At 38.9% G+C, this 21,475-nt stretch overlaps 1 protein-coding gene across 2 annotated transcripts in view; it reads right to left on the bottom strand.

The window, feature by feature from the left end:
* tmeff2b (transmembrane protein with EGF-like and two follistatin-like domains 2b) overlaps positions 1 to 21,025 on the bottom strand; it is an 83,763-nt gene extending 62,738 nt beyond the window's left edge. The window contains exons 1-2 of one of the 2 annotated variants that reach the window (XM_077199591.1): positions 20,413 to 21,025; positions 1,997 to 2,106 (exon numbers count right to left, since the gene is read on the bottom strand). In XM_077199591.1, coding sequence (XP_077055706.1) covers positions 1,997 to 2,106; positions 20,413 to 20,584 — 282 coding nt within the window. In that variant the 5' untranslated portion in view covers positions 20,585 to 21,025. The remainder of the gene's footprint in view (positions 1 to 1,996; positions 2,107 to 20,412) is intronic. The other variant, XM_077199592.1, reaches the window with a different exon arrangement.
* Between the last annotated feature and the right edge of the window lie 450 nt (positions 21,026 to 21,475).

The following is a 21,475-nucleotide window of genomic DNA, read 5'->3' as shown; positions in this document are numbered from 1 at the left end:
TTTAAAATATCCCATTCGAGAAAAGGAAAACCTTTACTCTTCAACAACATTGCATTCAACAGGAATTTGGACATCATTTCTACTGTATAAAATGTTCTCTTGAACCATTACATTTCCATTCCTGATTTTCCATTAAGGATTTGAGCTTTGTGCAAGAATACTACTTGTGTACTGGTTCTTCTCTCAGATCCATTATTGTATGACCGTTACATGCACAGATGTGTAATTTGAAGTGTGTCAGTGTATGTTTTTCAGTGTTTTTCTTTTCTAAATTGGAACATGACAGACTCAGAGCCATGCCAGACCAGATATTATATAGTGCTTTGGCACTTGCACATAGTCATTTGACTCATATGCTACAAGACAGATGGCCAGATTGCAAGGATAAATTAAAGAGAGAAAATGCATTTTGATTGACTTTTATGCAGAGGAAAATACACTGATAGCCACTACGTACAGGAGATTTAAAAAAATAACATAGGTATTTCAAATTCACCAATACACCACCGTTCAAAAGTTTGGGGTCAGATTTTTTTTCTTCACTTTTCACTTCTTTTTTTTTAAAGAAATGAATACTTTTATTCAGCTACATCAAAGATGCATTAAATTAATCAAAAGTGGCATTAAAGACATTTACAGTTTAAAGTTACAAAAGGCTTCTGTTTCAAAAAATACTGTTCTTTTGAAATTCTATTCACTCTCTAAAAAGTATTGCAGTTTACACCAAATTTTTAAGCAGCACAACCATTTTCAACATTGATAATAATAAGAAATGTTTCTTTAGCACTAAATCACCATATTAGAATGATTTCCGAAGGATCATGTGACACTGAAGACTGGAGTTACGGTGCTGAAAATTCAGTTTTGCCAGCACAGGAACAATTACATTTTTAATTATATAAAAATATAAAACAGTTATTTTAAATTGTAAAAATATTTCACAATATTACAATGCTACTGTATTTTTAATCGAATAAATGCAGCCTGGGTGAGCATAAGAGACTTCTTTCAAAAGACCCAAAACTTGTGAACGGTATTTTATATTATTTTATGTTTACACAATATGTGTTATTGCTTTCCATGTGTGATTACTTATTAATTGTTGGTCCATAGCTACATGTGTCGAATGCCTTTTTAAGAATCTTGCTCCCAAGAGTGTTTCATTTATATGGCACCATGTCAAATTAAAAACAGTTCAACACTGTGTTTCAAACACCCCCCATCCGCCTGTTTGACCGAACAATGGAGGATTGTCACTCCATCAAACAGATTGCATTTCCATTCGGTGTAGCTAGTGGTCCACAAAGAGACGGACCGCCTTCCATTTCTGTCTTTCGTTCTCTCTCTCTGAGTATGAGAGTTGGATCAATAGCATGTCAGTAAGTGAACTTGTGTGAATCACATCCATTCATCTCTCTCTCACACACACTTCTCCCATTCCACTTTCTGTTTGGGAGTCTAGAGGCAGGGCAGGGCTTTGGGTAGCAGCGTCCAACCACATGAGTAGGGCATCCCCACACACCCTTAAAGCGGCGGGTACCGTCTTTTGCTTGGCATGATACTTAACCGATAACCCTCCCCACCACAGCTAGAGGCACTCACATGGGCCCAGACTAGCGTTAGTGCCGCTCAATTGTATTAAGGGCAGAAATGAATGCAGCGTGACCCTTCTTAAGTGCACAAGGCATCTTTGTGCCGAGCGAGGCCGGGCGATCGAGGAGATGCATCAAAGGAAATTCCCCCCCGCGCACTGTGTGAGCAGACAGATAATGCTATTTACCTGAGTGATGCAGCTTGGCCTGCAACAAGACGCAGATGCACGATGTCTGAGTGAAGCAGAGCACTCTGACCGAGCGAGAGAATGTATGTGTGTGTGTTTTCTGTGAGAAGGCATGTGTTGGTGTATTTTAATTTGTGACAGCTTGTTTACTCTGCGTGTGGTGCTTTTAACAGTCACACGTTCAACATGTGGTGCTAATAAAGCATTGATTCCTACCTTAAAATCACAGATGCACGTCACCGTGTCCCCGATTCGCAGACACTCGCCGTCAAACTTGCATGTGTTTGTGTCACACAGAAAAAGATCAGTGTCCTGCTCTTCGAACCCTGTCATGAAACATAAACAAATATAGGTTATAGATTACGATATTGTACAAAACATGCTAAGTGTTCTTAGCTGTAGTTTTAGGGTCAATAAGATTTTTTTAATTCATATTTTTATCAAGCAAAAATTTATTAAAATGACAAAATAGTTTATAATGTTACAAAAGGTGTGTATTTCAAACATCTGCTGTTCTTTTGAACTTTCTATTCATCATAGAATCGGGGAAAAAATCTTCAATGTTTCCACAAAAAAAGATTTAGCATCACAAATGTTTTAAATATTGATAATAATAAGAAATGTTCCTTGAGCATCAAATCAGAGGAATATAGATGATTATCAGCAGTCATCACAGGAATCAATTACATTTTAAAATATATTACAATTACTATACTAATTATAGTTATTTAGTTATTAGTATTTAGTTTTGAGTTATTTTATTAGTATATTAATAATAGTATTCATATTTTACTGTATTTCTGATCAAGTAAATGCAGCCTTGTTAAGAGACTTTCAAAAACATAAAAACATCTTATCGACCTAAAACTTTTTAACTGTAATGAATATTTTACATTATAAAATATACATTATAAAATATATAGTACAATTAATTAGCATAGCATTGCACAAATTTAATAGATATCTTTTTTTAATTGACAGCACTCATTTCAAAAACTACTGTAATTTTGCACACAAATTGTGGGTTTGTTCATAATTTGACAATACCAGTTAGATGGGGTCACAGGAACTCATTTAGCAACCAAGTTGGCGTGTAATGTCTCGAAAATGGGCTTGAATGTTTTATAATCAGTTCATATCGGTTCCACATCGACAACAATCTTTCCCCAAATGCATCAGAGGTCAGATGAAACACTGTAGTTCCTTAAATCTGAATATACACATCACTGGTGTGAAACAACCTCACACAATTACTTCCTCGGGACAAAAGGACATTTGGTTTCAAGTTGGATAGAGGGTATTAAAGCTAAAGCATATCATGAATACAGTAGCAAACAACAGATAGGCCTACTCTGTTACAAAAGCTGCTTTGATAAAATAGAGCGTGTCCCTGGTTTGAGGTCTTAACAGCCCAGGGTATGAAACTTACAGACCTCTGTACAGAATGTGGGCAGGATGTCTCTTAATGGACTGAGGTTTTCTCCTTGTCTGTCAACATAAATGGTAAGTTCATACTCATAGGCATACAGCAGACAGCATACAGACTAGTGCTGTGCTCAGAATATCAATACAACTATACATCGTCATGAACTCCTGCTTCACTTTAGCATGTAGATTGTATCCACACGGACTATAAAATCAGATCAGTCATTTTAAAACTTTCTACGAGACGCAATTTCACACAATTTCACGCATTTTTACAATTTCGTGAGTCTTCTCTCTCTCGTCTCTCAAAATAGGAGAGGCGGTATTAACATTAAGTGACATGGCATCTGACGCACAGAAGCCAATGGCACATGTCACTATGCGTATTGGCACATCCAGTGGCACATCCGGTCTTCATTGGCATGTGCCAGTGGATTGTGGTATGTGTCACTGACATTAACGCGACACACTGACACGACACCTGACTGACACAGAGTCGCGGAACATGGTACCGTGTGTTGTGACACCTCCAGTACTGACTGACAGATTAATCGAGCAGCTATACTGACGTAATTGTGACACAAAATCCTAAATAAATAGCCTAATTTCGTGATATTTTAAATATCAATTAAACGTATTAAAGTCAGTAATATTTTTTATTACTGGCAAGCCAGACCTCAAGATGGTACACTGGCTGCAAAATAGTTTTTGCTGTCGCTACGGTGCGTCTAGATTTCTAGGCTACTACTTCCTAGTTCCCCGGATGTATGATGAAGTTAAGTGAGACGTTCTGCAGAGCGTTTCACTCTTAACCCTGAGCATGTCGATCAAGTGTTGTTTCTGCATAAAAATCTGAAGATGTAATTGTTTAAAATGATTTCAACGTAATGTGATGAAATTACTTTGTTTGGTGCACATTCCAACACTTAAGACCAAATTGTTAAATAATCAGAGGCAGAGACTTTAAAAGTAGAATGAAGAGCCATTTTAAGCTTTTTTGTGACATTTTTATTGAACTCATTTGGGGTTTTTTGATGACAAAAACGAAATAGTTTTTCAGTGATCACAACAGTTATACTGGTTATACAATAAACATATATTACTGTTACTAAACTCTGAAATTCCAAATTGATCCATATCGTGCTGCGTATCGTGTCTTTAGTATTGTGATGCGTATCGTACCGTGACATTGTTGGTGATACACAGCCCTAATACACACTAAGAGAAAATAACCTGTTTTCAATATTGCTAAATGCACTTCCAAGGCCTCACACACAACCTCCATATCTGACTATTACATACTGTACAATGCCTTGAGTCAAAATTGAGCTCAAAGGCTTCTCCCTGTAAACACAAAGATGAACAGGATAATTCAGGATGAATATTTCATAAGCTCCACCATCTGCAAGTCAAAGAACAGGATGTGCCGAGCATCAACGTCACACTGTATAACGTTACAACATGGAGCAATAATGATCCTTGTGAAAAAAGTGTACTTAAGTGTTTTGATCATATACTTGAAATCCTTAGAGCAAATTTTTTAAGAAGTATATTTCAGGTAATATAATGTATATGAATTAAAGGACAGATTAATGTACTGTTTCGGAAAACACTTTTACCGACTTTTGTTATTTGAATAATAGTTGTGTTACATAAGCATTCTTTTAAGATTGACACTGTCAGACAAAAAAAAAATGGGTGAAAAATGCACATCCAACAGTGTACTTGACTGTAAACAGTACAGCTGAAATCGAAATTATTAAACAGCCATTGCAAATCAGGTTTATTGGCAAAATCTACAGACTTTCAGCTGTTTGCATTGAACAAATCAAACAAAAGTAATTGAAATAGCTCAACAGAGCAAATGTTTCAAGTGTTTTCCCCAAATTCAACTGAAAATAACACTTTTAATGACTTCTGCAGTCTCAATGAACAGAATCCCTCACAACAGCACAAATCTGCAAAACAGTTGTTGATGCAACTAATCAAGGACTTCATTAGTTGCACCAGGTGTGCTTGAGCAAGAACACACGAAATATCTGAACTGGCTAGGTTTGTTGAGTGTCACGTTTGACTGCATGTTAGAAATATGGCGAAGTTAAGAGAAGATATCATCACCTTCCACAAAAAAGGAACAGGATACAAAAAGATAGCGAAGACAATAAATGTTCCTAGAGACGTTGGAAACATAGTTCGCAAGTTCAAAGTTAAAGGAACAGTGGTTACAGTACCTAGTATCAGTTGTCTCTCAAAGTTAAGGCAGCAGCAGAGTTTGCTGAAGTAGCAATAAATCACTACACTGAAGTTGCAAAACACCTCAATATAATAGGGCCCTCGGAATCATGGAATCCAGTCATAAAAACGGAATTTACTGTATAAAGCGGAACGTCATGGAATTTGTCACCTTTTTGATTAATTAATAAAAAGCAGGTCAGTACAAATCAAATCGAATTTCAAACAGCAAAAAGACTACTAAATATGAATCTTGCGTGTCTTCTAAATTAATGCGTGTTTGTGTGTCTCTATTCTTGTGTGTGAGTTCATCCAGCCTGCCTGCCTGCCTGTCTGTACCTGTTGAATTGTATTTTGTAGTAAACGTTTTGCATTTGAGCCTTTTGTTCTCATCGTCTTCTTCAACCCGCAACCCAGAGCCTTCACCGCTGATGCCGTCCAGCCCAGAGCCTTCACCGCTGGTCCCGTCCAGCCCAGAGCCTCCAGCGCTTCGCGTCTCTTCTGCCCAGTCACAGACTGTTCACGTCACGTCTGCCCAGCCAGAGACTGTTCACGTCATGCCCGCTGAGCCTTCACTGCTGGTCCCGTCCAGCCCTGAGCCCGTCACCACACCAGAGCCTGAATTCCCGCCCAGTCTCCCTCTCCCACCTCCTCTTAGCTATCACTTTTCAACATTTCCTCCGCCACTGTCTGGCAGCCCCGCTTCTCCTCCTAAAAGCTTCGAGGAGGTGGAGTCGCCATGGGTCTGCCTGTCACCAACTCCCTCAGGGTCAGGGGATCCCCGGGTTCCTCCTCAAACCTCCTCGACTTGGACTCTGCTGCAGCCTGCCGATCTATTACCTCCACCGTGGCTCTTACCTCCCTATCTCTGCCGTGGCCCATCAGCCCACCAGCTCCTCCGGGCTTCCTCGCCCCCCCCCCGGTTCCGCCTTGGTCCTTCGTCGACCGGCCCTCGCCCTGAGACTACCCTCCTGCGGCTTCGCCTCGTCACTCCATCCTTCGGTCTCAGTTGGGCTCTTCACTCCATCCGGCTCCACCTTGGTCCTCAGTCGCTCCAGCTCCGCCGTGGCCTTCTGGATCACCGCCTAGGCCTCGGTCGCCGGAGCCGTCGTTGTCACCATGTCCCTTCAGTCCTTTAGCATCGGCCTGTCTTGTCGCCTCTACGGCTCCACCATGGTCTCATCAACCACCTGCTCCGCCTCTGTCGTTCGGCCCTCTGGTGTTGTCGGCCCGGTCTCCGCCTTGGCTCCTCCCTCTGTCTGCTCCGCCTTGGTCCCTCTTCGGCGCGAGGTTGCGCCTTCCGGAGGGGGGGGGAGTAATGTCACGTTTTGTGTCTGTTTGATTCTGTTCTGTTCAGATTTTCTGTTTGTTTTCTGTCTTAGTCACGTATTTTGTTTTCTCACCACTCATCCGTTGCAATGTCTACCTTCATTAATTCATCAGTATCACCTGTGTTTAGTTCATTTTCTTCATCTGTCACCTGTCGTCAGTTCATCATGGTCTTTAGTATTTGTATTTTGTTTTCAGTTCAGTCGGTCCTTGTCTGCCGTTAAAGTCATATTCTTGTGTGTGAGTTCATCCAGCCTGCCTTGTCTGCCTGCCTGCCTGTACCTGTGGAATTGTATTTTGTAGTAAACATTTTGCATTAGAGCCTTTTGTTCTCATCGTCTTCTTCAACCCGCACCACAACGTGACATGTACGGATCCACTTTTGCGACACGACTGAAGCATTGTCGCAACGACTCCCCATTCGTACGTTGATGGGCGTTCCTCAAGTTGACCGCTATGGGCGTGGTTTTGAGCCAGCGCGGAATGTTGTGTGTGTGACCCGCGAGAGACTTCAACCAGTCTCCATGTGTTCTACTTCTATTGGATAGTCGCGTCGCGTTTAAAGCTGCAGTATGGAGTTTTGAGAAAATGTTGACTTAGCCTGAAAATTTGAACAAGCACAACTTACAGGTCCAACCCCCTTGCTCTCTGCTACGCTACAGCCCTCCCTCCACAGCTCCTCCCCCACAGCGGAGCCTGCCGTGAACGCGCAGGCTAGTAAGCAGGACCACCGAATACAGCGGATTATAAACAGTTATGGAACATTCACCAATAGGGACGAAACATCAACAATATGCTTTACATTGACTATGGCCTGCCCATACTTTGACTACAAACTTGGTCCTTAAATCATTATGTATTTTGCAATACATGTAACTTTATAAGGTTGCACTCTTTCTATAAGTTATAGCTACTAAGATAACGTTAAAGGATTAGTTCACTTTAAAAAAAAACTTTTGCTGATAATTTACTCACCCCCATGTCATCCAAGATGTCCATGTCTTTCTTTCTTCAGTCGAAAAGAAATTAAGTTTTTTGATGAAAACATTCCAGGCTTTTTCTCCATGTAATGGACTTCAATAGGACACAAACGTTTCGAGGACCAAATGACAGTTTCAGCACAGCTTCAAAGGGTTTTAAACGATACCAGACGATGAATAAGGGTCTTATCTAGTGAAACGATCGGTCATTTCAAAAATAAATAAAAAACTTTAAGTTTTATAAGCACAAATGCTTGCCTTGCTCTGTTCTGTGATGCACGTTCGTGATCCTGTTCGAACTCGTTCATCCAAATGAACAAATCTTTTTTCGAGTCATTCGTTCGTTGAATGACTGAAATGACTCAGAAAAAGACTCGTTCAAAATGAACAAATCTTTTTTCGAGTCATTTCGTTCGTTGAATGAACGAAATGACTCGAATAAAGATTCGTTCATTTGGATGAACGAGTTTGAACAGGAGAGTCACGAACGACGGTACGTGCTCGCGCTGTGCAAGAGAGGGGTGATAAGCGCGTACACGAGCGTGATTGACACTGCTAAGACATTCCTCCTGGCTCTGATCGGTTGTTTCTGACCGGGAGCGGTGTATTTCTGCAAATGGCAGTAGGACCACAGGGAGGAGCCAGAGGAGCTTGATTTTTTTCACAGATTATCTGTCTCATATTCTACTTTCAGGACATAATGAGAGTTTTAACAAATATTTGTTTACAAAAGCTACCTACTGGAGCTTTAACTGATTCATTTGCATAAAGATGGGCATCAGTCAGCTTTTTGACGCTCAGCATTTTTTCAAGTGGACGTCACGGTACGGATCAACTTCTCCGTGCGACACTTCTGTCGCGCCACACTCCACTTTATTCCTATGGGTGACGTCAAGCGACTTTAACTAATAAATCCAGCCTTGGTAAGAATAAGAGACTTTATTAAATCTTACCTACCTCAAACTTTTGAATGTATGAACTCTGGAAATATATAAATGTCATAATACATAATAAAATATATAAGCTTAGTAAGCTTGATTTGATCCTTCTAACACTGTGTGACTTTGCATAACGCTGTAATAAACAATACAGATACGTTTTTATTATTATTATATTTTAAGCTCATCTCATATTTACTGGATTCTACTGATGAGAAAATCATGCTGTGCTTAAGACATAAAAACAAACAAAAAAAAAACAGTAAAGACCTGTCTGTCTGGCAGGTTGTTCAGTTATTGGAATTATTTTGAGATCTGGAAAAAACCTTGTAAAAGATGCTATATTGATAAATATATGACACTCATGTAGACAAACTTACCTGAGCCCAAATTAATGAGGAGTGGAGAGAGAAAATAAGATACAGCAAGAGAGAGAGCGAGCTCAGAGCACAGATGGGAGATATGATTTCTCTCGCTGAGATGAGACATGCATAAAATTTAAATATTGCCGGATCAGTTGTGTCTGGCTGTGCAGCCCATCATCCTCAGCAATGGTGCAGACTACTTAGCCGAGACAAACGAGTGGGTATGCGTGTCTGCGTGTGTGCGTCTGTGTGTGCGTGTGTGTGTGTGTGTGTGTGTGTGCGAGAGAGTGGGTATGCGAGTGTGTGTGTGTGTGTGTGTGTGTGTGTGTGTGTGTGTGTGTGTGTGTGTGTGTGTGTGTGTGTGTGTGTGTGAGAGAGAGAGAGAGAGAGAGAGAGAGAGAGAGAGAGAGAGAGAGAGAGAGAGAGAGAGACGGGGAGGGGGGTGGCACAGAGTGATACAGCGGTGCTGAAACAAGACAAGCAGCCAAAGTCTTAGGATAAGTAAGTCTGTGAGGAATGATAATGAACCAGAGACAAGCAGGCTGAGTGGAACAGAAAGACGACACACACCATATGACACTGCAAACGCAAACAAAATAGAGAATTTCAGAGTAGGAGTTGTGGCACTCCAGAGCTGGGGTCACTTCCATTTCTATTCATCATATTCAGTGCTTTGCATGCAAAGTCAGATCTCAAGATTTTGTGCTTTGAATTGCAGTATAACTATAGTAAAACAGAAGGAATTTAATGATTACAGTTACTTAATGATTACATAAATTATTAGTATTTTTGAGGGATATATATATACTATTTTTGATTAAAAAATCTAAATATGAGGAAAATACTTTATATATTTTTTTAATATTTTAAATAAGGAAAAACAAAACACTAAATATTGTTAAGGTATTTTCTGACAAAATTATTTGGTAAAAAAAAGGCAAACTAAAGCTACAGGTTTTATTTTATATGAAAAAATGCATAGAAAAACAAAAAGCTCAAAAAAAAGCATACATTGACTACAGCATAATCAGTTATTAATATTTAATTGGTTCTCTCTTGTTTTTGCATGTGTTTATAATTTCTTTGTATGACAGCCTGGCCAAAAATTATGTCTGCACAATTTGCCACTGTACGTAGACCCTAAAGGAACATGGTGATGGAAGAAAATATTGCATAGGATGAAAAAATATATTTCAATGCCTTTGCTCAGTCTACATGAAGACTAATGTCACTCTTAGCACACAAATCTATTAACAAAATGACATTACACTGATTCTTGAAACTTTGGCAAAAAAACATGTCCCACTAAGAAAAGTGCTAATTCTGTTGGAAATTAATAACATTTTCATGAATAAAAAGAATCAATGTTATAATCAGGGGGTCCTTTGCACATATTTAAGGTTCTTTTAAAGGTTTTTTATTTTATTTTTTTTATTAATTTAATGATTATATGCTGCCCGATTGCCTAAAAAATCAGTTGTCCTTGGATAGGAGATAATCCTTTCGCACTACTGCATGCTTTAAGATCCTCAAGCTCTCACTTTTTGGACACTGCTACTGTCACAACTATAACATGTCAACACCGTATCTTCTGTATAAAAAATATTAGATTAGATTATGACATAAATGTATACTTTTTAAGAAGAGGGTCTGAAGTTGCTAGAAACAGAGGGGAAACAAGATGGCTAATGTGAACAACTCATGCATATCATGTGAAAGAGTAGCTTTTTGTCACCTCTATCAGACGTCACCATTGTCAAGTTTTCTGTCTGACATTGGTGACAAAAACCTCCAAATGGTCCTCAACGAAGGCTAGAATATAATTGTTGATCACAATAAATAACAATATGACCTGTAATGTGTCATTAACCTCTTTTATATTTGTATTTATGTAATTCCCCCTATATTTCTTCCATACTGACCTACACTGCATGCTACTATTAATCAATATAGCGCGAGTGAGAGTGAGGATATCCATGAACATCCTCATGAATACGAGTGATATATTGCTTTTATACAGCAGTTCCACTTGCATCTGAACAAGTTTAAAGCGATTAAATTGTGTTTTATAACATTCATTTAGATTTTCGCCTGCACTAAAAATTAGTTCCAAACAACCAGCTTGGTTGCTCCGCAGCTTCATTGTCTTTGAACTTGGAATATTTCAGTGTGTAAGATGTTTTAGAGTTTGTGTGTAACTCAATGCGAGTCATTTTGATTGACTCATTAAAAATAACCAACTTCCATTGGCGAATCAGGCAACACTGGTTACATGCAGCCTGGTTGGCTTTTACGTCTCAAAATTAATTCAGACTGTACATCCATATTATCTCAGCTAAAATTGTTAACTGGTAATATGATTATATAATATTGCAAACTACAGAGAAAGTTTATAGTTTAACTAGCAACTAAGCTTAGCGTAGCTCATTTTATTTAAAGAAAGATATAGTGTTTGTAGTTGAGCTAGCTACACTGTTTGGGTGAGCAGTGAACTTCACACAAGAAGTGGCATAGAAAATACAGTGACAACAACAGAACTGAAAGTATACCAAAGGTTACACCAGAGTTATCAGAACATTTGCTGACAAACAACACATCACAAGAAATCTGTGCTAATATGTTGTGCTAATGAACTTGGGGCAAAGTTCCTTTGAACTAAAACATCTGCTAAATGAATATGCAAATGTACTGAGTATCGTTAACCCGCAGGGTGCAGAAGCTACCGAGCATCTGCAGTAGTATTACCTTAGCTCACACTAATGTGAATTACTGCTACCAGACCGCTGTTGTGTTCATGAACAGAGATGTTTTATTACAGTGTATGTGTAATATTTTTTAGATGTAGGGTAAAGGAAGCATTAAAAAGAATTCTTAATAAATGTGCAATCACATGTATCTTTTTTTACAGCTGAGAAAATAGAAATCCAATTTTATATATTGGTTAATATTTTTTTATTTATTTTTTTTAGACCTCTAAGTGATTCCACTTACTCTATTCAGTGCCTGCTAGAAATCCAACAAAATTGCGTTATTGTGTTGTCTGAACTATTTTGATCATTAATGTCTAGGCGGACTAAATTAAACAAGCAAACTAATTGTTCATGACACCAGCGGTATCTCGTAAAAGTAAAGATGAACAAAACCGCATATTTTCAAAATCAGCTAGTTATTGAGTTGTCTGCACGACTAATCAAATCATGTAGAGTTATTCAGGTTTTGAGTTCACCTGACCATGATTGGTCATATTTCTTAAGGGTTTTGACATAAGATGGATTCTTGTGTACAGAATGGAGAATGTAGGGATAAGACACATTTTTTAAAGGTAAACTATTTTTAACAAAAATTGCACAAGACACGATTCAGTGGTCAAATACATTCATCTGAATGTGTATGGCGGTTGATTCAGTTCCATAATAGGGATGAACTTAAAGTCAGCATGAAATGGAAATTCAACCTATTTTAAACATTTCCATGCATATCTTTCTTCTTTTTTTTACCTTGTATTTTTTGTCCCTTTCTTACAATGGACTAAAAGCATGCATTTAGATCTGCTTCTATCCAATAAATAACCGATGGATGGAACCAAGTCCTCATTTGGATGTACATCACAATACAGAAGTTACAGTACGCTACATTGCAATTACATTGCAACTTTTCCAAGAGTGTTTTACTGTAGAAACTAACAGGCTAAAGTACAGCATGCTAACATCATGTTAATTAAAGCAATGCAACTGAAAAGTCAGTAATCAGTCGGCCATTGTGACAAATTAATAGTTGCGTGGAAGGTTACACTCTCACTGCGCTATTAAGTGAATGTACAGGCTTTACATACACATGGCTGGACATCTCTGACTATTAGAACACCAAAAAAAAAAAAGTGTAGAAATGATTTCCACCCAGAAAACTGATTGGATGGTTGGATAATTGTGGTTTCCTATTGGTCGATCACATGTGAGTGACAGGTTGTCCTGCCCTCACGCCAGTAAACACGTATTCAGAGAAGAGAAGAGAAGAGAAGAGAAGAAGAGAAGAGAAGAGAAGAGAAGAGAAGAGAAGAGAAGAGAAGAGAAGAGAAGAGAAGAGAAGAGAAGAGAAGAGAAGAGAAGAGAAGAGAAGAGAAGCTGTTGCAAAAAGGACGGGAAGTTATTTTGATTAAAGTTTATGAGGGAACATGAATAAAAAATAAATAAATAATGATGTGCATGGATAAATACTTTAGAATAAAAACTAGAGAAAAGAATTGGTAGAAAGGCTTAAACAGTATTTTTTTGTAAAACACTGATCTAAATGATCAACTTCGAAAAATCATTTTTTATACATTGTAGTGAACAGCTTTCCCATACAGTGAAATCTCAGTATTTCAGTCGTGATTTGTGGGCTGTCACGCCTCCTGGGTTCAGTCACTGACGGTTGTTGATGCTGGCCATGTTGGTAACAAATGCATGTAAGTGAGCACTACCCTGTCTCTCGTAACAGATGGTCCAGTAAGAATAGCCCGGCCATTAGTGTAGTATTTATACACTCATCATTAATCTACCATTGAGCTCGTTGGCTTTCTTTTTCAAAAATAGACAAGCAGGAAAATAACTGGCGTTAAATGAAGGACGTAGCTCTGTCTGTGACTTTTTTGGAGGTACCCTTGGAAAAACCTTGGTGTGCACAAGGTTAATAAGGACTGAACTTCGCACCTTCTGGCACACCTGTGGAGGATCGACCCAAAACCCCTGGGAGCCGAGCTCGGTTTCAACGCCATATGGCTGCATGTGACAGCTGCCCATAAGTACCGATCGAATGAACAGTGTTTCCTGTCTGTCTCGTGTAGGCAGACAAATCGCATTCGCTCAAGATTTTATCTGGAGAATCACGTCACAATGCGAGTTTGGATGGCTGAGAGCACACACCGACAAAAATAAACACATTAATATCTGAAACGTTTCAAGGGCATAAGTATTTGACCAAAATGCAGAAAATTCAATTACATGTGCTAATTTAACAAATTACGGAGCCCACGTGAATTCCACACATTCCAAAGCAGAGCAACCTTTTTTACCACTTTGAAAATGGAGGGAAAACAAGGCCTAAGAGATTGACCTTAAAGACACGAGTTGAGTTTTGCCAATATTTGCCCCTTAAATCCATGTGATTTCACTCACTTTTCACTCTTGTCCAAAAGATTGCCTGACCTACCTGATATTATCAGTCCCACAGTGAATTCGAGCCCACAAAATGGCGCTTAAAGCTCGGCAAAATTGATATGCTCATTGTTCACAACGTTCTACACTCCTTAGCTTTTTGCATTGAAATGTGGCTACTTTTATCATGATTTTATCATAGTTACTAACAAAAGCTTGGTAGTCAGAATTTACATTGCTAAAGATTTTCAGTCAGTCATACAAAAGTAAGATTCATACTTTTAAAATTATGCATTGTGTTATGTATACTTATTGTAAACATACTTTCACCAGCATAGCAATATCACCTCAAAAGGTTTAGCTGATTTTGATAATTATCACCATTTTATTGACATGTAAATGCACTCATTGAGCCATGACTGCAATAAACCACTTCTCTACAAAATCTGCTCAATGTTTATTTACTTTTAAACAGTTCTGCCAGTAGCTTATGCCAAACAGCCATTTACTATGCAAAGTGTGAGCCACTGAGAATAACGCCACACAAGGTAAGTGATTTGACAGTTTACTGCGTTTTAAAGCTATGCCATGCATTAAATCTCTTCAAGACAAGATTTACACCCAAATCACAAAAAAACTCACTGAACCTGTGAATCCTCTCCTCTGAAGATCTTTAACAAAGTCGTTTCTAAACGGCCTACATTTGCATGTGTTTTTAAACTGAGAAAGTTTACAGTATATGCATTAAATACACCCCAGTAGTGACTAGATTGTTTCAGTTCTGTTTGTAATTTCCTATCATTTCCATCATCAAAATTCATGTTTTATTCTAATTATGTACATTAAATGACGTTTCATTAACAAAGTTCAAATGATCTATCCAATCAACACATTATTCCAAATTCCAATCAGATTCAGCAATTAACATGTCTATCCAATTAGCATGAGAGGAGGCCTCTATACAGTGTTCTTGACAGTTTTCAGCATCCCTCCACCACTCACTCTTGGCTGGTTCCTACCACAGCCAGGAATACAGAGGGAGTACTCTGGGTTAGGGCCAAAATACCGAGCTCGGAGCCCTCTGCTCGGCCAGCAGGCCAAATACGCATACTCTTTTACTCTATCTGATGTTTTGTAAGTGTGAACTCGTGAACTAACTTTAAAAGGGTAAATCACCGCTGACACTGCTTTTAATAAAACTTGGCTGTCTATGGAGTAGAAAGGTTGTGTTCATTGCTTGTTGTGCGTAAGGATCATTGTTCAAACATTGAATTTGATGTTTGTTTTGTTTCTGTGCAGCTGCCCACTCCAGCCCCATCCAAATTTGTGGGCTACATATGTTCTTAATCTTTTGCACTCCCTAGGATATACCACATATTAGTAAGATACGCCATTTTACACCTTACAATATAAGTAATACTTGTGTAAGATATATTAGATGTATTGCCTACTGTTTGATGCAAATGCATCAAATAATTATATAATTATTTGAAGAACATAATTAGATGGATTCAGGTCAAAAGGAGAGTCAAAGAAAACTGATGCATATGAATATTTTGGTTGATTTTTGTCATTAAAAACATCTACTTAAAGTCCCCCTATGTGCTATTTAAAAGGTTCCTAATTTGGAATGTCTCCTATAATAAGTTTACATGCATCCAAGGTGAAAAAAACACTCTTTAATGTCCTCATAATATGCATTGCAGTATCACCTTTTTTCTCACAATGTCTTAAACAGTTCAATTAAGGATCCGGCCTCTCTAAACCCCTCCTTTCCCTACTCTGCTCTGATTGGTCAGATGGCCCAGTCTGTTGTGATTGGTCTACCGCTTACAGCATGTGTCAAAAACGATACATCAATTACCATATCTGAATTTCAGCTCCGTAGGCTTCAGCACTAGCATACACAGTGATACGAATAGTAACGATGGCGTTGGTTTAACCATATCAATTATAGCCCGAGTGGATTTGCTTTCGCAGCTCAGAAAACAGCATCTTCTCGACATGTCGACAATACAAACCAAACTCTTCCAGGCCTCAGCAGCTACAACTACAGTGTTCGGGAACTTGTCAAAGTAGACATTGTTCGCAAAAAATACCATATGCTGGCAATGGCATTATGCAAATTTTTAACAAACTTATGTAGGAATTGCAGAATTATTAACGACTCATTTTAGGCAGTTCAGAATTGGTTCTTTCTTTTGGCAAACAATAACTCCATTTATTGTGATCTTTAAAACTTTACACACTGTATGACAGGTAATATCTGAAAAACCATAACAGGGTATGCTTTAATTTACAAAAGATTGCTTCTTTGATCAGTAACTTAGTAACTCATTTTACATTATAACTAGACTGATACCTTTCTGTTTATTTACAGGTTTAGAGTGTGAATCCCTGGTAATGCTTCTATGTTTGCATGTTGTTCAGGTGTGTGAGCAAGTAACCTCTTTTCAGTGTTTAGGAATTGTAGAACAGAGGAAATAACAATGTTCAGAATGAAAAACAGAAACATCTGCCATCATGCATATTTAAAGAGGGTGCTCTTCCTAACCACTCAGCTTTATGAGTGTGCACTCTGTGGGGACGTCTCTGATTACTGTCCTTTATTTCTCCAGCTCACCTCCAGGTACACAACTCACACTCCACCATTCAATACCAACTCGCTCTTTCTCCCTGAACGAGCCAAGCGGCATTATTATTTTATAACAAACACACTTGCGTTAGCCATTCAATTAGCCCTGCAACATCTTCCTAGTGGCATGCATTAGTCATGCCTCCTCTGAGCCAACTAATGATGGCAGAACAGAGATAAATAGAGGAGAGAACTCTCTTCCTCCTCATTTTTCTTGACTGAGTAGTGGCATCCTTCCTGTGCTCTACTGGATTAAATCTCAATAATGGCATTAAAGGCGGGATAGAACAGAGAGAGCCGAACGGAAAACCCCAAGAAACACAAAATAGGGCACCACAACTTCCTCATTAGCCCAGGAGCTCAGACAAGACTTCCCTGAAGACCTTACATTCTCATAGTCTTTCTATTTCTCCTTCTCTCCCTCATACACACAAATACAATCAACATAGGCTCTGGCGCACTGAGTGTCCAAGGAATGAGGAATAAAGCGCGGAGGTGCAGGATTAGACTAATCCCTGTAGTCTTTCACAGTCTGAAGGAGAGAGAAATTTGCAGATGAAAGGCCAAAATAGTCAGGTGCTTTCCTTCATACAGAAGTTATACAATGCAAAAATCTTCTCTTTCAGTATTTTGGTGTTGTTTTCCAGAAAAAAAAATCCTTAAATCAAAATAATCAATGCATTTCTGAATCAATTAAAAAATATAGTTATAATTAATAAAAAAAATTAAAAAAGATGATCAGTGTACCAATTTGGGTGTTATTAGAATTTGGTTTGTGAAAAAACGTATGATTATATTAACCAGCATGATTTGAGAATTATCCCAAGAGATCACTAGGTTTTGAACACATTTTCAATGTGAACTTACAAACTTTTAAGTTTTATTGTTATTCCCCCATTTGGCAAATAGCTTTGTCTTGTTTTAAGTATAAAACAAGATTAATTTTGGTTGGATTCATGCTATGCCAAAATAAGCAATTTGTTGATTTCTTTCAAAATAATATCTTTTTCAACCAAATCCATAATGTCTTATCTTTTTGACTGGAAAATATGGGTTGCGCCCCTATTATTCTATTTTAAATGTTCCTAATTTTGTTTTGGAGGTCTCTTTCAATAGGTTTACATGCATCCAAGGTCAAATGAAACGAAACGGCCATTGCCATATCTTAATTTCAGTTCCAGTGGTTTCCTCAGCAGCACTTCTACAGACCTTATTCACAGCAGCGCCATCTTTGATTTTAAACGTGAATGAAAGCGAGGCTGTGAGGGATAGGCATGCATCTCTTCAGTGGATTGCACAGTTATTTCATGTGTTTTTGGATTGTTCTGCTGACGAATCACTGCAAAAATATCTTTCCAAGAAATGTTAGTAGACCGAAAACAGACAATATGAGCTGTGGAAAATTATTAGTGATCTAGGAGCTTTATACAGCTTTTCACAGTGGATGCCATTGAAAACACGGTAAGTCTTTTCCTCACAGCCTCGGTTTCATACCTGTCATGGCGCTGCTCTGAATATGGTCTACACTGTACACAGAGATACGAACAGTAACAATGGTGTCTGTTTTACCGTATCAATTCCAGGGTTAGTCCTCATCCTTTGGATTGTATGCACAATTAATACGCAAAGAGAACGGTCTTCTTGACATGTCGACAACATGTTGCTGCTCAAGTCCTAAGTAGATGTTGTTCGCAGGCAGCCAATGAAGACCATGGATGGCCTTAAATTATGCAAATTTGTTACAAACCTATGTACAAAGATATGTTACGGGACTGATACTGGAATAGCTGACAACTCGTTTCGGCAGTTCAGAATCTATTCTTTCATTTACGGAGACAATAACTTTATTTGTCGTGCACTTTGATCTTTACAACTTTGTTGATATTTTACATTAACTAACAGCTATATTGCACTATATGAAAGGTAATATTAAAAAAAATCATAATAGGAGCACTTTAAGAGGAATGATTGGCAGTTTGGCATGACCTGCCTAAACTAGTGTGCATGACTGTGTAGGGCTGCCAAAGAGAAAAGAAGCTTACAACAAAAAGACCTGTAGTGTAACGGACTCTGATAGATCTTTATTGGAATATAGTCAAGCCAGCCATCTGGCAACTTGTCTATCTGACAGCTTATTTTATCAAGCTCTGCTTTCGACACGTGTGACAGCACTGTGGTGGGGTTACATGATGGGAAGGAATCGATACGACCGAGCCCAGCCCAACACACACAGAATGAGAGAGAGGAGAGAAGAACACGTCAACAGCAAATTTACAGGTCTGCTGTACTCTAATTCCCTTCATTTTAATCAGATTTCTTACTGACGTGCACTGAATTATCTCACATTGGCCACTGTAGGTCTGAGCAACAGATAGATTTGTTGTAGACTGTTGCCCCCCTACAGCTATTTAAAGAGAAACATAATTGCACAGCAGGGCCCTTTGTTCCCAAAGTATCTCTGACAAGCGCTCCCTTTCAGTGCTACATTTACTCCCCTGATATGGAGTAAAGCAGCACCAGATGTACTTGTTTGGGGCCAGATGATAGCCTTCACAGATTTCGCATACCTTGCGGTTACAAATCATTGCTGGTAACTCAAAAGTTACAGCACGTGTACTGAAAATCTGAGCTACCTCTCAGGATCACAATCCACACTAACAATTGTACCTGTATTGTCCCTATAGGCAGCACCCTCACACATTTGTGCCTAAAGAACGCATATTAGCACATTAAAGTAATAATATGCACCGTATTAATACAGTGCACTGTTCACCATTATGGGATAGAACAGGTACAAATGTACCTTCAAGGGTACCTAGTGACAAGCAGTAACATCCTCATTTCTTTTCCCTGACAGTGCACACACCAACAAGTTATTTTTCTGCCTGATGAGATGTGCTACCAATGTTGTAATTTTAAAAATGACAGGTATCATCTTAGGTCAGGTTTTCACATATATCCCAGTGTTTCCTACTGAATTCTATTGTTCATGTTCTAATGTCATTAATTAAAATATATTTGTTACAAAAATGCAAGACTACTACCTATGTTGTACGAAGCCTATGCTGCAATCAGTAATACTGATTTCAGATTCCCAAACACAAAACGACGTGCTCAATTTCGAAATCCCTTGAAATTGAGTATGTGAGTCAAATGTTGATTTAGTACCTGCTCTGAAGAAATCATTGAGTTCATTCAAGCTAAGTAAAATCGATAACTTGTGATGTCGTTGAGTCTTTTAGAACAATTCCTTAAAAGAGTCATTTATTCGTGAGTCCGACTACACTGATGGCGTAGCATGGTTGTTTTTGGGTTTCTATTGGGTTTTTTGCCATTGTTTTGCAATACACTTTTATATAATTTATCTCATTACATTCAATTTAGAACACAAACTCTCAACTGTATTAGGGTGACCGTGAACCATGACTGACCAAGACTCCAGGTGGAATAAACATCTAATAGCCAATGTGTGTTTAGTTATTATAAATAAAATCCCCAGCTAAATGATAAATTAATAACCCCGTTAAAAACAGACAAACTTGTGAGAATAGTCGCGCAAATGTGCACGAACAGAGGAGCGTGTACGGGTCTCTTACCGGAGCAGTTCCACCCGGTGGGTGTTTGACAGTCGCTCAGCGATGACGGGAACGCGCAAAGTTGTTTCAGTGGTAATATACAAAAAAAGCAATAGGTTGTAAGTAACACTAAATGTGTCCAATTATCCTGCCGCGGTCTGCGTGTCTGTCGCAGCACAGCGCAAAAAGCCATCTCAGTTCACCGGGAATGACACGGAGACATGAACCGAGGGATCCGATCCCACGACGAGCGCAGGCGACACAGATCTCAGCAGCGGAGCAGTGATACACATCTTCCGGGCAATGCTGCGATGATCCCCATGTATGTATGTGCTCTGATACCAGTGCGGTTGGACTATCTGTCTTGACAAGTGGAAGTGTCCGGTTGCAGTGATGAAACTCAAAGCTGATTTGAAGAGATATAAACATCCAAGCATGGACCTGAAAAAGCGGTCCGGATCCACTAGTTGATCATGCTGATCACTCCATTCTGAGGGGGAAATAATGCTAAGCGCTGGCTTAAGTCTCTCTCTCTCTCTCTCTCTCTCTCTCTCTCTCTCTCTCTCTCTCTCTCTCTCTTCCTACATGAGGTCTGTCTGAGAGTGTCTTGTTCGGCTGATGTCTGGCTCTGACTGTGAGGATGATGCTGATGATGAAGGTGAGAGGTGGGCATACGCTTCGGCGGCGCGGATTGGCTATATGGTGTGTAGGGTACCGAGCCGTGTAATACAGCCTCACAAGCGAGATCAAGAGTGCAAGACTTCCTTTACCTCGGGCGGTAAAGGGAAATATAGCCTACAAAATATGTTCACATATTCACGTCATAGCTTTGACCTAAAAAAAACCTGCTTTAGCCTACTCGAATAGCCTATATATGTATTTGTTGACTTTTACTCGAATTAATAGGCAAACTTCTATTTCTTCTAGGCAAACGCATTTCTCCAGACATTTTCGTTACTTTTGCACCTGAACAAAACTTTATGCAAATGTAAGCTGCTCGCCGATTCGCAAATAAACTGTTTGAATGAATCATTTGAGTCGATTCTTTAATGTAGGCTTTGTCTATGGGTTCGCAAAGCGGTCT

This window comes from Siphateles boraxobius, unplaced genomic scaffold (assembly GCF_051911475.1).
Source record: "Siphateles boraxobius isolate OS27281-9 unplaced genomic scaffold, OSU_SipBor_1 41, whole genome shotgun sequence".
NCBI classification, from domain to species: Eukaryota; Metazoa; Chordata; class Actinopteri; order Cypriniformes; family Leuciscidae; genus Siphateles; species Siphateles boraxobius.
Note: the sequence above shows the minus strand (reverse complement) of the source record. Positions and strands in the feature narration are given on the sequence as shown.